We start from the raw sequence: 17,630 nt of genomic DNA on the forward strand, positions 1-17,630 counted from the left end.
AAACATAACATGATATATTTGCACTGCAACTACTCCAGTAATAGTTTTAGCATCATAGTCAGCGCGCCAGCGTACAAAACCCTTTTTTTTTTCTTTTTTTTTTCGCGCATGAAGCAGCAGCGCCCACCCACCTATCGTGTTCCCTATTTGATTGACCGCCGTCTGTGTCTGCCTGCATTTATGGCGCGTCTCTGCATATTATTATATTGTGTTCCTCCCCAATTTTGGTTATGGTTAATCTACGCAGGCCACAACCTCCTTCTGACTGTCTATGCACTCATGCACCTTCATGGTAATTCAAATGCATGCCATATATTACACTGCATTTAGTGGTAGATGCAAACCCTAGACCTGATGCAGGTTAGTTGGTTTCTTGAACTTTCTTAAGTTGGATGTACGTAAAAGCCGAATCCTTGTGAGTCTTTATCAAACCGAATTTGATCAAAAACCGTGCTCTTGCTGCCTGGCTCCACTTATTTCCCTTTTGTTTTTATTCCCATGCATGATCTTTGGCGTGGTGTTGTGGGATAACTCTAACAAGTAACAGGGACTAGCTTCCAGCTTTCATCGCTTCTAGTAACAGGGACTACCACAAATCATATATAGAAAAGTGTCACCTGATGAAAACAAATGATGTTAAATCACAAAATATGACCTATGATCTGACCAGAATCACTCGATAATTTGGACTGATCTTCAATAAATCATCCCTTTTCTTTTGTACTAATAATGCAAATCTATATATAACAAGATGGAGAGAGAGAGAGAGAGAGAGAGAGAGAGAGAGAGAGAGAGAGAGAGAGAGAGAGCTCCGATGGTAAATTTTGGTTTTAGTAGGCGCTGAAGGGCAGCACAGAAAAACCATGTACAAAACACATGACCCCAAAGGCCAAAGGCCAATTAGGGCCAAGCCCCATCACCCCCACACGGTCACCTCAACCAAGACGTTTCGACTTCATCCATCTCTCTCTCACTCTCTCTCTCTCTCTCTGCACCTATCTGTTTTCCCACTTCAATTCCCAAAGCCTAGGCCTTACCTACACCTTACAACCCAACCGGCTGTCTTTTTTTTCCCCATGACATTTATACCCTGCATGCCTTTCCTTCAATGGCGTAGGCTACACTACAGTCAATCTCTGTCATTCCCGAGATATCAGTATTAAGGAACAAATCACTATCACTGAAACAATACCATACAAATATATGGCCTTTGTGGTCTTTTTCTCTCCCCCCTCTCAGCCGCTACCCGCCATGTTTTCAGAGATGCTCAGCACCAAAAACAATAAGCATGTCAATCCTCCACCCCCCCCCCCCCCCCCCCCCCCTTCTCTCTCTCTCTCTCTCTGTGTCTCCTCTTTTGTTTGACCATCGCTCTTCCTCTATAAAATACTAGTACAAAATCCATGCAAAAAAGTGACTCCCAGCCATTCTCTCGTGACTCTCTTTTTTGAACCCTAAACACAACTTGAATATACCGGAATAATTCAGGAAAAGACATGGAGGGTGATAATGTGGATATTGGTGGTGCGGTTGAGACTCCAGTGAGTTCATCACGCTGGAATCCGACAAAGGAGCAGATAACTATGCTTGAGAACTTGTATAGTCAAGGGATAAGGACCCCAAGTGCTGAGCAAATACAGCAGATCACGAGCAGGTTACGTGCTTACGGTCACATTGAGGGGAAGAATGTGTTTTATTGGTTTCAGAACCACAAGGCTCGGCAAAGGCAGAAGCAAAAGCAAGAGAGCAGCATGGCCTATGTCAATGGCTACTTTCACGGTGGACAGCCAGTGTTCCCTCCTTGCCCAAATGGTCCGTCTTTTTTTTTTTTTTTTTTTTCTTTCATGGCCAAAATTATCTGTCAATACAGACTTATCACCACCTTATACTTAGCAGTTCATTTTTATTTCAAGATTAATTTTACGAGTCTCGTTGCATATATGTGGTGTAAAAGATCATTCTAAAGGGGCCTGGTGCATCTCAATACATTTGGGGCTTCGTAGTTTGTGTTCCTTCAAGCAAGGCTCGAAATGTGTATTCAACTACGATGAGTCTGTTTCTCTTTATACAAAAATTCACTTTTACTTATTCTTTTATGCATTTTATTAACATAATTAGTTATATATTTAAAACAATTAATTCAACTAATCATATTAATAAAATACATAAAAAATATATAAAAATAATTAAATATAACATTACTCCTCTTCAAACTTCCTTGCTATTCTGATTTATTACAGGAAAATGTACAGTTGTTTGGGTTATGAATCGATAACTTAGCTAGTACAAATCTCAAGAATTATTTTAGGAGTCAACACGAACTCAACTGAACTGTACTGATTTGACATCTTTTGTCGTTTACAGGCTTAGGAAAACCTGTAACCTCTTATGGAGGTTTTTATTTACTACACCTTCTATTAATACTGAATGGGGCAGCTCGAAGTAATTGCTCCTTCCTAATTTTACTTTGGTTCTAAAATACCATAGCCATGGCAGGTTCCAGCTTCACTATTACTGTTGCTACCTATCTTCTATATTTTCATATGGGAAATGATATTCCAACGGACAACAGTCATACCTAAAAGTCGCTAATTATTATTTTTTTTATTAAAAAGATAACTAACATTGAATAACAGTAAGATAATCTCATATGATTTATAAATAATAATAAAAAATAATAATAAAATATTAAACAATATTTAATCCTCTATTGCTGAAACATAGCTAAAATTAAACCAACCGAGTTGTCCTTCAACATTCTCATATGTTTCCTTATCTACAACTGTATCTCCTGAACTCTCTCGCTGTCAGAATGCATGTTCCTTTCTCTGTATGTCTGAGATTTTTAAGCACGTCTTTTTTGGTTCTTTTCAGTTTTCTGCAGGCCATACTATTTAGCGCATAACGATTTAGGGTTCTATCCCCAGTACCATCAGCCCAAGGTTTTTCTAGCCGCGGGAGGGATGAGAAGCAGATCATCAAGGACTGAAAAACTGGAGAAGCCCAGATCTGCCTATGATGGCGCAGAATACAACAGTGCCCACCTGGGATATGATCATCATCATGTGCCCATGGACACTGGCAATAATTCTGCCGGTGTCATCGCCAATAGTAGTCAGGAAACTTTGTCACTTTTTCCCTTGCACCCAACCGGCATTTTACAAGGAAAAACAGGAAAATCTTCCATTGTTTCAGGGAACTCAACCAGTACTTCTAGTTTTTCTGAGACTGAACATCAAGAAGGTCCAGGTGACCAGCTTTACTTCGATTTTTTCTCGGGAGAAGGTTCCTGTGAAAGTGACTATAGTTGAACTAACGCATCTGAGGATTATTGGCGCAAATAAGAATTGGCCGGGGTTTGCTGATGTAGGTTCATTAATTTGTACGTTGTAGATCATGAGGATCGACGGAACTGCCATCTTTAAGTTTTTGGATATATCTTGATGTGTACCTAATTCCCATGATGATCACGAGTTTTCGCCTTCGATTTTCTTTCTGTATTCAATCCTGGGATTAATGAAACAGCCTTACTTTTTATTGAAAACAGATCGATCTGCTTAATTGGTTTGTTCTTTTCAAGTCTGAACTTGAGGATCTGATCTGAATTTATACCAATATTCTTCATGCATGATCACTCTGTCATGATTCATGCGTGACACTAATCTCCGTAAGCCAAAAAGATGATACATATATGTATGCGTATGTCTCTGTGTGTGTGTGTTTGTGTTTGTGTGACGTGGTAGCTAGCTCTCTTTACCACTAAAATTCACGGCGGAGTAAATTGAGGATTTAATTTTAAGAGGATTACAGTGTTGATTTGATGAGATTTGGAATTGTCTAAGATAATTTCGACTGTATGGGTGTGGTCCTACCTCAACCTTTTGATGCTAGCTAGCAGAAGTACACACAAACTCAAGTACATTGTTTTGTAAAACTCTCCATGAATGCGAGACAGTATAATTTGTATTATATTTACATATAGAGTAGAATACAAGTATTGATAAGCATTAAACTATACAAATATAATCACATCAGATTTAGAAGCTAAGATTTAGGAAGCTTGAAATCTATCAAGTTGTTGTTGATCTTTGATCTTATCAGCTTGATCTTTATCTGTTTGTTGTTGGCTTCAGCCTTATCCGATCCTTGCTTTGCCTTATCACGTACATAGTATTTCAACAACTCCCCTCAAGTTCAACGATACAAAATGTAGGTTGAGCTTGGAACTCGGAAAATGAAACTGAGTAGAGACAAGTGATTTGATGAAGATGTTAGCGATCTGATCTTTACTTGATAAGAACCGAATATCAAGATTACCAGAGGTGACTTTATCTCTAACAAAATAGAAGTCAAGTTCAATATGTTTAGTACGTGCGTGAAAGGCATGATTAACATTGAGGTAGGTGGCACCAATGTTATCACACCACAAGATCGATGGCTTGTTAGTAGAAACACCAAGCTCACAAAGTAGGGATTGAAACCAAACCAATTCAGCAGTGCAATTAGCAAGCACGTGATACTTAGCTTCAGTACTTGAGCGAGCCAATGTGTATTGTTTCTTAGCACTCCAAGAGAGAAGATTAGGACCCAAGAATATACAAAAACCTCTGGTAGATCATCTATCATCAAGGCAGCCAATCCAATCCACATCCGAGAATCCCATGAGTTGTGTTGAATGTGAGCGTATGAGAATGAGACCATAATGAATGGTGTGTTTGAGGTAACGTAATATGCGTTTGACAACCTGCCAATGAACATTTTTTGGTCTATGAAGAAATTGACCGACCTTATTAACAGCGAATGCTAGATCCAAGTGATTGATGAAGAGGTATTGGAGTCCACCCACAATGCTCCTATATAGTGTTGGGTGGTGAAAAGAATCTCTTGTAAATAGTGAGAGTGGGGCATGCAGCAAATGACATGGGGTTGGAAATGGGGCTTGGCAATTAACATACTTGCAAGCTATATATATGAGATCAATAATGTAGTGTCCCTGAGTAAGAAGTAAACCATCCAAGATAGATAGAGCTTTAATGCTGAGAAAAAAATGCAATTCATCCAAGTCCTTGATTGCAAATTCAGAACTCGAATTGTGAAGTAAAGTGGAGATAGCTAGAATTAGAACCTGTGAAAATGATGTCGTCAACGTAGATGAATATAAATAATATCAGTGGTCCATCTTAATAGATAAAGAGAGAGGAATTTGAATGAGAACCATGAAAGTCGAGATCAAGGAGACGTTGACTGAGGCATGAGAACCATACACGTGGTGCCTGTTTCAGGCCATAGAGGGCCTTGTAAAGTTTTCATACATGGTTTGAAAATTGTGGATGAGTGAAGCCAGGAGGCTGGGCCATATATACATCTTCAATAATATGTACATATAGAAAAGCATTATGGATGTCAATTTGTTGAATACGCCACCCATGAGAGATAGCAAGAGAAAGAACTGTGCATACTGTGGTAGGCTTGACGACAGGGATGAATGTCTCGCCAAAATCAAAACCTTGTTGTTGGTGGAAGCCTTTGGCAACAAGGCGAGCCTCTCAACCTAGCCATTAGCTTTCTGCTTGATTTTAAACACCCATTTTGAGTCGATGAGATTCATGGATAGTGAAGGAGGAACCAATGTCTAGGTCACATTCCGAAGAAGTGCGTCGAACTCAACATTCATTGCTTGTCACCAATCTGGAGATTTAAATGCATTAGTAAAGTATGTGGGTTCTTGATGATTAGGTAGGCAAGTGGTGAGAAGGGCACGAGGTAGGGGGTAGTGGATGGAGCCATCATGGAATTGTTTGGGCTTGTGTATGTGATTCTGAGCACTGGTTCGCATGGGATGAACCCGAGGAGTTAGGATGATTGGATGATGATCTACTGGTGAGTCTTCCAAAGAGTGTAGGGGCTGGGCATCATGAACTATTTGTGGTGCAATAGGTGAAGAGTTCAACTCAGTAGTGTCTCTCAAAATAGAAGAAAATCCAGATCCAGGATGAGACAACGGTAGAAGCAATGAGATATGTGTGGAATCCTGCAAAACAAAGTGAGTATCCAAGGAGATAGACTAAAAAGGAAAAGAAGATTCATTGAAAATAACATTTCGAGAGACATAGAATTTGTTGCTAGTAGGATCAAAGCACTTGTACCCATGGTGATGAAGACTATACCCAAGGAAAATGTAGCAATGAGACCAAAATTCAATTTTGTGGGAGTTAAACGGATGAAGATGAGGCCAACAGCTACACCCAAAAACTTTGAGAAACGAATAATCTAGTGACTGATAAAATAAGCATTGATATGGTGATGTATTTCTTAAAATTGGAGTAGGAAATTGATTAATGAGATAATAATAGGTAGTGAAGGCTTTATCCCAAAAGAGATAAGGAACACTAGCATGTAATAAGAGGGCAAGTCTAGTCTCAACTAAGTGGCAGTGCTTGCATGCTTGAGTTTGATACTACCATTTTGCTGGTGAGTATGAGGACAACTGACCCTATGTGTAATTCCTTGAGATTCAAGAAGTTGATAGAGGCGACAATATTCGCCGCTTCAATCACTTTGTATGGACTTTATTTTTGAGTTAAGAAAATGTTCAACATTAAACTGAAATTTAACAAAGGTAGCATAAGCATAAGATTTAGAAGCTAAAGGAAATAACCACATAAGTAAACTCAAATCATCAACAAATGAGATGTAATATTTATTGCCACTGAAAGGACAAATAGGGGAACGACCTCATGCATTAGAATAAATTAAATCTAAAGGTTTATTCAACTGAGATGTTAGTGACAAGAAGGGAGGTTGATGACTTTTAGATACACGGCAAGATGGACACTAAGCAGGAGCTTTGACAGATGATAGAGGTAGACTGCACTTGGAGATAATGTGACGAACTAGACACAAGGAAGGGTGCCCGAACCTTGAATTCCAATTTTGTAAAGATGTCTTGACACCAAGGAAGACAACTTTATTCTTGGAGATTTGAAGAAAGTAAGGAAAAATGTAGAGATCACCACTACTCGGACAGCAAAGGAGCAGTTTGCCTATGGCTTGATCCTTGACAAAAAAATGAGAAGAGTGAAACTAAAAAAAAGACGTTATTATCACAACAAAATTAGTGCATAAAGAGAATATTTTTTGTAATATCAAGGACATTGAGTATATTAGAAAGAATAAGATGAGCAGTTTGTTATGATAAAGAGTCCCCAATATGATTGATAATCAAACCTGCCCCTCTACCAACCCATAGATGATCACCACTGGTATAGTCTTCAGCACAAAGTGAGAGATTACTGAGATTTGAGGTGATATGATTGGTGGCTCCAGTGTCGGTATACCAGTTAAGATCCTGAGATGGCTGAGGAGTTGCAAGGAGAGCAGATGGATTTGCAGCATTGTTAGCTTGATAAGTGAGATCAAATATCATCGAAGTGCAGTATGTCCGATGTGATGGCAAACTTGACATGGGCTTTCTACCAAAGGATGTTCCACTAGAATTCTGGAAAGATCGGCCATGTCCTCTCCCTCTTGAGGAGGAGTTGACCCGATAATAGGTCGATTGATGTCCTTGGTGAGAAGACATACCAAAACAGTAGTAAATAAGGTTGAGAAAGATCCATTAGAGAGGAATGTTGTTCTAGATGAACTTCTTGGCTAAGGAGGTGGCCATAAATATCATCTAAGGATAGTGGATCAACTTTGGCTGTAACAAAGGTGACAAAAGGATCATAGTCGGGACCAAGACCTACAAGAAGATATAAGATGACCTGATGCTCATGAAGAGGTTGTCCAGCAGTAGCGAGAAGGTCAGCAAAACCTTTGATTTTGTGAAAATAATCAACCATGAAGAGACCACATTTCATGGTTGTGGTAAGTTGTAAATGAGAGTGAACAATACAAGCAAGAGAATGTGACGTAAAGATTTTTTCGAGAGCAATCCTAAGTACATGTGAAGTAGTATGAGTGTGAACTTGAGAGATAATATTTTCAGATAGAGAAGATAGAAGAGTGCTGTGAATGAGTTGGTCTTGTTGACACAAGGTATGGTAAGTAGGATTAGGAATAGAGTTGGGCAAGAAAGCTGCAGGAGTACATATAAAACCATCAAGATAGCCAAAGAGTTGCTGACCACAAAAATATAGAATTATCTGAGCCTTCCACAACAAGAAGTTGTCTTTTGTGAGTTTGATGGTAACAAGATGAGAAAGAGTGAGAGAAGAAGGAGGTTGTTAAGTTGTGGGAGAAGAGATGAAGGATGATGAATCAGTGGAGGAGGCCATAGTAGAAGAATGACTTGAGTCTATAAGGGCTCTGGTACCATAATAGAACACACAAATACAAGTATATTGTTTTGGAAACTCTCCTTGAATGTGAGATAGTATTTGTATTATATTTGTAAAGTATAATACAAAGTATTGGTAAACATTAAACTATACAAATATAATCACATAAGATTTAGGACGCTTGAATTCTATCAGGTTGTTATTGATCTTTGTTCTTATCAACTTGATCTTTATCTATTTGTTGTTGGGCTTCATCCTTATCCAATCATTGCTCTGCCTTATCACATAGTGTTTCAACAGATACTAATTAATCTCCCGTTGGTTCGGCTTGGACTGGACCGATAGCCTAATCAGATTTGTCTTGGTCTCAAAAATATCAAATTTTTGATTTTTGGTCCGATTTTTCAACCTAGACCGACCGAACTAAATATATTTCTTTTAAACATACTTTTCTATTTAGTATTCTATATATAGCAGTTGTATAACTTATACTACAAGAAAACTATTTATTTAAATCTAGTTATTTTATGCTAAAATGACTATATATTTATTGTCAAAATGAGTCCATTCTAGTCGCAAACAATCATTCTCGTCGCAAATAACACCATAAATGCTCATTTATCTTGTAGTATTAATTAAATAATGTTCATCTAATTTATGACTCCTGACCATATAAAATGTTAAATATACTATTAACAATTAAGTGATTAACTAATATATTATATGATAAATACATACTCTAGCTAGTATCTATATCTAATTAAAATAGTTAGTTGCATTTTTTGTAAGATACCTAAGTTGCAAGTATGAAGTATCCATGGACCATTACAATTATACATTGATCATATATAGAATATTAAAACCTTAAGATAGGCCATTATGCATTAACTATCATAATTCATACACACACTATTGAGTACTAAATTAGTAACTATTAATATAGTTATAATCAATGATTTTATTAATGATTTAGTTGGAAAATCCACATTAAAGAGTTCACTTAATTTTGATTTTATTATTTTATATAATTTATATATATTAATTTATTTTCCAAGAGAAAAAAGGGAAAAAAAACAATTTTGGTAGGCAATATGAAAACGGCGCCGTTTAGAGTGAATATGAATCTAAACATGCCGTTTAGTTACAAATATAAACCGAGTTGCTTGAAAAAATGTTGTTTCAAGCAACTCAATTTAATTTTTTTTTAATATACCTTATATTGAAATGGCCTTGTTTATAATGAAAATCAAGTTGAACGGTGTCATTTCAACATAAGCATGTGTAGGAATCTCATCTCGTGTTACGATTGCCAAACATTGTTATATCGTGTATTCTAGGGAAAAGAATATTTTGAGAAATACTCTTCAAGGGTAACATAGTTCCCTTATTGTGGATACATGGTCATTCGTGCAAAATTTCAAATACATGTTTTTCATTACATATTTAATTGATGATGATTAGAAACTATTCAAAATGATCCTCTTTTTTTGCTTTGTTGAAAATCACAAGGGTGATACACTTGGTAGGATAATAAAGATTTGTGTGCTTGATTGGGGATGTCCAAAAACACTTTCAATCACTTTTGATAATGCAAGTTTGAATAACAGAGCAATTACCTTTTATAAAAAGAAGACGAAGCGCGCATAGGAAGAACGGTATTTCGAAACATGAATTTTTTCATATGAGATGTTGTGCCCATATTTTAAATTTGATTGTTTGAGAAAAGTTGAAAGAGTTTAATGAATCTATTTCCAAGGTAAAAGGAGATATGAAATATGTTAAAATATCTCCACAAAAATGTAGTGCATTTAAGTCGTTTGAAGAGATTATGTGCAAAATTCACGTATGTCTAAACTTATCAACTTGATGAAACTCTACCTATCATGTGTTGGATATGGCTAAGAATTTTCAAAATGTTTTGAATGGTTAGAGGAAGAAGATATGAAGTTCTTTCTTAGTAATGGAGAGGAGGTGATGATGATAACAATGATGATGGAATGATAAGGAGAACATTAAAGAAGTTAGGCCTCCCAAAAAGGATGATTGGAAAAAGGTAAGATTGTTTGTGAAATTTATTAAACTATTTTGTGATACAACATTGCATTTTTTGTGCTGTCAATATATAATGTTAACCTCCTTTTTTCTTTTTCTTTTTTTCTTTTTTTTTTAATGAAACTAGTTAAAATTTTAGACATAATGGACATGGACTATGATGGAATACATGTGGAGATGAATAACAGTAAATATGAGGCATAAATTTGAAAAATATTAGGGTAATTTTGATAATATGAATATGTTGTTGAATGTTGAGTTCGTTCTTGATCTTTGGTATAAGATTCAATATCTTGTGTGATACCCATTTTTACTTGTATTTTCACTAAATGAGTATTTTAATTTAATTAAAATATTAGTTCTTTTATTTTAAATTATTGTTTTGAGTTTATATTGCTGTGTAATTTATTTTGGTTTGTTTTTAAATTTAAATTATGTTGTTAGTATTTACTAGTTATTTATTATATTTTAGCTTGATGTGGTGTTTAAATTATTTTATTCGTTTTATAGCTTTTAAAGTTGTTTTCATTGGATTAGTTTCTGGACTCTAGAGGTGAGGACTGGACCTCATTTCTTTTCCCCATCTTTTTTTTTTCTCTTTTTCTTTTTCTTCTTTCTTTTTTCTTTTTTTTTTCTCATTTTTCTCCTCTGGTTCTCCCCTTCCCGCGCGTGTCTCTCTCTCCTCTCCTTATCGCCGTTTTCTTCCGCCGCCAAGTGCCGTTGTTCGCCGGTGCCTTGTGCAATACCACCCACCCACTTTTCTTCCCCTCTAACCGATGAACGTCTCCACCAAATTTCACCTTCATCCGACCCACCGTTAGCAACCACAAACTCCTCCAAGCCGCGGCGTTTTTATGCTCTAGCACCGCCGTCGTTCCACATCCGGCCACCACCTCTTCACCACATCATTACTGACCTATTGTCGTCCTAAACTACCTATTTTCAGCTCCGATCCGTTGTCGGAGCAGCTCCCACGAGCTCAACTTCATTTTTGTCGTTTTTCACTTCCACTGCCGTTTCCTCAGCCACCCACTGCCAACTCTCTCTTTCACTAGTTTCATAAATACATCTAGGCCATTCCTTATCAATCCTAAGTCTTGGTTTGTCCCCATTCAAAAGTGGTTATTTTACAACCCATGGCCACAGTATATTTTATATTGTTACGTTGCTTTCTCTTCGCTCTTTTCAGCTCGTTGATCTTTTGAAAATTATTATATAGCGCTGTAAATATTTTTCAAACTCTATTTTAGATTTAAATATATTATTGCTTGTATAATAAATTCATTGACTGGTTGATTATTCCAAACTAAGTCCGAGGAGTCGGGGGTCGGATGGATTGAGGACGGAGTTGTTTGTTTATTGTTGATGTTGAGTTTTGTTGGATAAATTGTATCTTGTGGTGTGCATTGCTTAGTGCATTCATGTGCATGTATTAAATTGAGAAAAATTAGTTTTATCTGTGTAAATAGATTTTCGAGTGCATGTGTATCACGACCCTAAGTTGGGATGAGATATTATCTCGGTAGAAATCCTCTGGTCACTCGGGAGTGGATAATACTAAGTGACATCTCCTGGGTTGTCACTGGGCGACGACCGGATCGCACGATACGGTAACGCTGTCGTGTCGACTCCGTGGTCCCTAACCTGGCGGGGATTAGAGGATGGCCTGGTCTAGGTACACGCTGGGTGCAAAACTGGGCATTGCTCATTTATGTGTCACATGCTTAGTCGTTACCGCAGTGTGGCACAGGAGCCAGAGTGTGCGGATGATCCCTAGAGAAGATCATGGTGCATGTAATAAATTGGAACGAGTTTTGGATATTGGTTATGAGCCATTTTCTGGGAAAATGACGAGGTTTTGTATGAGGATATTGTGATCCATTTTCTGAAAAAATTGTGGTTTTCTTGGTTTGGACCATTATCTTGGATAATGACAAGGAATAGTTTTAAAGGATATGTGTTGAGCCAAAATGGGCTTTTTTGGCGTGTGGAAAAAATGTGGATTTATGGGACATGTGCATTTGGCATTCTTTCATGCATATTGTTAAGTTTAATATATTTTTATCTTGTGGCGTTTGGATTATTACTTACCTGCGGCACTATTTTGATACCATAGATTTTGATACAGATGTTGAGGAGGAAAAGGAGGCTGAGTCCGAGGAGGCAATTTCGCCAGAATTTTGATTTTGAGTTGTTTATGTCAAAACTTATCTCTACTAGTTTTTATGTCTTATATTTGGTTTTGAAACAATATTTAAGACTTGTAATATTTTATTATGTGTTATTTAAGCGAGTTTGTATTTAAACAAAAATTTTGGTACTCAGTTATAAAACTTGTATTATCCGCCGCATGATTTTATTGTACACTTGTTGCATGTACACACACTTGGCACTTGGCGATGGGATGTATGACCCATGTTGTCATCATCCCAACGCCTCGATTTCCACATGTCCGTACGTGGGAGTTAAGGGAGTCACATCTTGAGTTCTCATTTGAAATAATGTGCGCTCATGATTTTACAAGGGTAATTGAGTTGAAAGTAAAGGTGAAAATCGTTTTGATCCATACGTATGATGCATACGTTAAATATGAAGAAGGCCATAGTTCTTGTCCACAGTACCTATGCACAAGTTCCTCGACTAAAAATGTAACTAATATATGCAGTAGACTTGAAGATAGGAAGGCATAAGATTGGCTCAGTTTAAGCAATAGTTGCAATACAAAAATTCTTTAGAAAAAACAAATCAAAAGTGGATAAATACCTATCTGAAAACTACAAGGAAGATGATGAGAGATTTGACATTTTAACTTGTGGAAGGTTAATTTCATTAGATATCGTGTGGTTTCAAAAGTTTAACGTGATGTTCTTGCAATATTGGTACCTACAGTGACCTTTGAATCTGCATTTAACATGGCAAGTCATGTACTTTATCTGTTCTGAAGTTGTTTGTCTTTGATTATGGTGGAGTCCCTCATTTGTACACAGAATTGGTTTCATTTTTCTTTTGCTCTAATTAGCTTTTAATGATGATGTGGAGAATTTTGAAAAGCTAGACATGGGTCTATAACAATTTTTTTTTTTTTTTTGTATATCTTTTTATGATTTATCTGTTATATGAATTTATATAATATGGTTGTAATGTTGATTTCAATTTGGTCATTTATAATATTATTTTATAAGTAGATGGTTTATGGCTAGATACTTGGATTATAATAATTTTTATGTATATTTTTATGTTTTATTTTCTTTATTTGGAGTTTGGATATTGCATTTTTTTTTTTAAATTTCTTTTTCTCTATTTATTTCTTTTTAATTTTATTATGATTGCCAACTTTCATAGAGGGATAAATATTGGTGATGCTGCACACTTTTTAATAGAAAAAAATGGTTTAATTAAATGTCTTTTTTAGACATTCGTATGAATAAGTCCCTAATGTGTTACTTACTACTTTTTCCTAATTTTGCTTTGGGCTATTTTCAAGAACAAATTGGCAAATTAAATTAAATATTTGATATATTATATACCATTTTCAAAACTGGAAATTTTTTGGGCTCATTTTTTAGTTGGGCGAAAATAAAACACATCCCATTTTTTTTAATCTGATTTCACTAAGTTGGGCATTCGACAAAAATAGCAGTCCATTTTGAATAAGTCCAACCCGAATAGATTAATTGGAACAACTAAACCGATATATAATGGTCCAATCTAGTCTAGAGGTCCCCTCAGTTGGTCTCAGTGTGGAAAAGGGATGGATTGAAAGTTTCAGTCCAATCTAAAAATAGTCATTCAAACCGACTGGATCAGACTAATTACACCCCTATCGGAGTGTATGTAGTCTGCCTTTACAACCATGAAATTGTGACCCTTTTTTATATATTGGAGGTTGAAGTACTTGGTATTCATATTCATGAATATCAGTTCTTTAGTTTTCCTAAGATAGGGTAGTTCCTTAGTTTTCCTAACACAAGGCGAACAAGTGTTAAAAAGGTTGGATGGTGTTTGGGTAGCAACTAAGGGTGGGGTGCAGGTCACCCACACCCGCCCTACCCTGGCAATCCGCCGTTACACCCTAGGCACAAGTGCAAGCAAGTAACTTGACTTTATGTATCTAAAAGGGCGGATTTCAAGCAGGGTACCCACAAGCCCGAATTTTAACCCGCCCACCTGCTTAGGTATATAAAGTTAAAAATAAGTTTTATCCTCTTACTCTTCTTTCCTCCTTAGCTTCACACGAACTCTTCTCTTCTTCTCATTCTCTTTTCTTCTTCTCCACCTTCTCCTCTTAGCCTTCTCATCTTCTTCATCTTTCTTTCCCTCCTCCCTTGCTTCTCTTCTTCTTCTTCTTCTTCTTCTTCTTCTTCTTCTTCTTCTTCTTCTTTTATTTTTTATTTTTATCTCTCCTTCACTACGTTCCATAGCATAGCACATATCCATAGCCAAGCTGTGCCATGGGTGTGTGCAAACCCACAACCAAGTCATGTTGTGGCAATAGGAAAACCCATGAGCAACTTTTTTTTTTTCAATTTAAGACTTTTTTCCTAGGCTCTAGGCGTTGTTTAGATCTATGGATTTATCTTTGAATTTTATATTTATTTTTGAATCTATGAACTTTGGATGCGTTAGTATAAGGTTTAAAGTTTATTTGAGATTTGGATTGCAACCGGATAGTGGCTTGAGAGATCCACCCACCTATTCGGTAGGGAAAGATGGCTATAGTGCAAGAGTGGGATCAAGGCCAAAGTCCACCCTAAGCAGATCCGAGGGTCGAAAGCGGCTACTACCTACCCTTATAAGGCAGGTAGCACCCCCAGTAACACTAGAGATTTTGCCTTTGATAAGTTGGATCTTAAGCTTCTGTGTTATAAGAAAATATTATAAGATATTTCACTATCTCATCTTCTTTTTAATTGGCCTAAACACAACATAAGCCAATAAATTCATATTTTTTCAAATTTTTAGTTATTTTAAGAGCAAAACTAATAAAATATTTTCATTTTATCACAAAATGCCGTGTTATTAAAATTAAAAATAGATCTTATAAAAATAACTTCATAAAATAACTAGATATATTGAATTACTTAATTTTATAATTTAATATATTTAAAATTTCTATTTCATAAGATTCTTTTACAAACCAAATATATTTTCATTATCGCTCAATTTTGGAAGGAGAAATACTTTTTACAGTCGGGAAATGTAGTCAGCATGCAGTCATGGAGAAAAAAGTGAATTAATACGGGACCTACATGAAAAAAAAAATTATGCCATCTACAAATCCAAGGAGTTTTGTATTTGGCACAGAAATGGAGTAAGGGTGGGAGCAAGATGTCTCGTCCTTTCATTTTTGATACACTGGAAACAGTAAAATGTTTAATAGCCTTCTGAAGACTATCAGGAAACAAATCATCAATGGGGCCAAAGAAATGCCACCATTTTTGAAACCACAAAGGAAATGATTGCTTGCAGTTCTTGTTGAAATTGAAAAACCAAGAGTGCTGCATAGCTGGTGTTTGAAACAAAGGAAATCTTAACCAAGCTTCAATATAATCATAATAATTATACTGAGCATTAGAATCCTTGATTGTTTTGAAGGTAGATGGGTGGGTTTCCCATTCTTCTTCGGTTATGACTGAAATGATAAAACAGTTGTGAAAGATGACCCTTGCAGGATCAACTTTGCAGTAAATGGGTTTAACTGAAATGGAACCGGTGCCAACCAAAATTCCAAGATAGTAGCTGAGGTTTTTGTTTAGATCCTCAGGGATCCAATGGAAACCTCAGGGAAAATAATCAGAAGCAATCTGGAAGGGATCTGTTTTTACTGATTTCTCAATGTAAAACAGATTCTGAAACCAAGCTTTTAAGAAATATTCTGCCTTGTTGGCAGAGGGAAATCTGGGGTTTATCGTAGCTAAGGGACTCGCATACGCATCGTATGGAGTGACTAAGGTAGAAGCAAATGAACTGGGAGGAATTGGCCTAGGAACTTGTCCTAGACTGGTAAATCTATTGGCTATCTCCAGTGGGGAGGAAGCTATGGTTGATGCAGATGCTGGAGGCATAAGCATTGGTAAGACTGGTCTGGGAGGTGGTGAAGTAATCGGTGAAACCGGTTTCTTCTTCTTACTCATGTTTTCTGCAAGAATTCATGGGTAAGAAAATCAGGGATCGAATTATCAGAACCTTTGATAAATTCAATATCATAATCAAAAACACTTAAAATAGCTTGCCATCGTGCAAAAATCTGTTTTGATGCAATGTTTTTAACATCTTGTTCTAAAACAGTTTTAGCAGTTTTGCAATCAATGCGTAAAAGAAAATGCTGATTAAGCAAATCACTTTGAAATTTAGAAACACATAGTACTACTGACAAAATCTCTTTTTTAATAGTACTATAATTATGCTGTGCATGGTTCCAGGTTCCGGAATGGAAACGAACAATCTGTTCAGAAGAACCTGGTGAAACAACTTGTTTCAGGATGCCGCCATAGCCTGCGTCTGAGGCGTCAGTCTCGACAATTTTGAAGCTATTTGAAGTAGGAATCCCAAGACATGGAAGAGTTTTGACATGTGTCTTGATTTGTTTGACTACGTTGGTGTGAACATCAGTCCACGGAGAAGGATTAGAACGCAATCTCGCAAAGAGAGGGCGACATTGTTTTCTCATATCCTTGTAGAAATCCGAAATGTAATTTAAAGAACCAAGAAATCTTTGAAGTTGGTTTTTATCAAGAATGACATCAGGAAATTTGTCAGCAAATTCAATGGCTCTTTGGATGGGCCTGATTTTGCCTTCAAAGATGTCATAACCAAGGAATCTGATCTTGGTTTGAAATAGCTTAATCTTTTTCGCAGAAACAACAAGTCCATTTCTTTTGATGATCTCAAGAAACGTTCTGAGATGTTTCCAGTGTTCATCAATAGATTTGGAGAAAACAAGAACATCATCTATGTAGACGATGGTGAAATCAGTGAATGATAGGAAAATATCATTCATAATATTTTGGAATTCACTAGGAGCATTCTTTAGCCCAAATGGCATGACGTTCCACTCATAGTGACCGAATGGAGTAGTGAAAGCAGTCTTGTACCGGTCAGACTCCCTAATTTGGATTTGCCAAAATCCAGACTTAAGGTCAAACTTGGAGAAAATAATTGCATCACTCAATCTATGAACCAAGTCATTCTTGTTAGGAATGGGATACCTAATCCACTCTAACACCTTGTTCAAAGGTTTGTAATTAATGACTAAACGGGGTGTACCTCGCTCAATCTCAGCATTTTTCTGAACAT

General features: G+C 36.5%; 1 protein-coding gene and 1 non-coding gene across 2 annotated transcripts; one reads left to right on the forward strand and one right to left on the reverse strand.

Annotated features, from left to right (window-relative positions):
• The first annotated feature begins 1,352 nt into the window (after positions 1 to 1,352).
• On the forward strand, positions 1,353 to 3,515 carry LOC122295189 (WUSCHEL-related homeobox 2). The gene is made up of 2 exons (XM_043104299.1): positions 1,353 to 1,812; positions 2,875 to 3,515. Exons 1-2 carry the CDS (start codon positions 1,497 to 1,499, stop codon positions 3,309 to 3,311), a joined length of 753 nt encoding a protein of 250 aa, XP_042960233.1. The 5' UTR covers positions 1,353 to 1,496; the 3' UTR covers positions 3,312 to 3,515.
• Positions 3,516 to 7,647: 4,132 nt separating this feature from the next.
• Positions 7,648 to 7,784, reverse strand: LOC122295269. The gene has a single exon (XR_006237930.1). It is a non-coding gene; the product is annotated as a small nucleolar RNA Z247 (small nucleolar RNA).
• Between the last annotated feature and the right edge of the window lie 9,846 nt (positions 7,785 to 17,630).

This window comes from Carya illinoinensis, chromosome 14 (genome assembly GCF_018687715.1).
Source record: "Carya illinoinensis cultivar Pawnee chromosome 14, C.illinoinensisPawnee_v1, whole genome shotgun sequence".
Taxonomy (NCBI): Eukaryota; Viridiplantae; Streptophyta; class Magnoliopsida; order Fagales; family Juglandaceae; genus Carya; species Carya illinoinensis.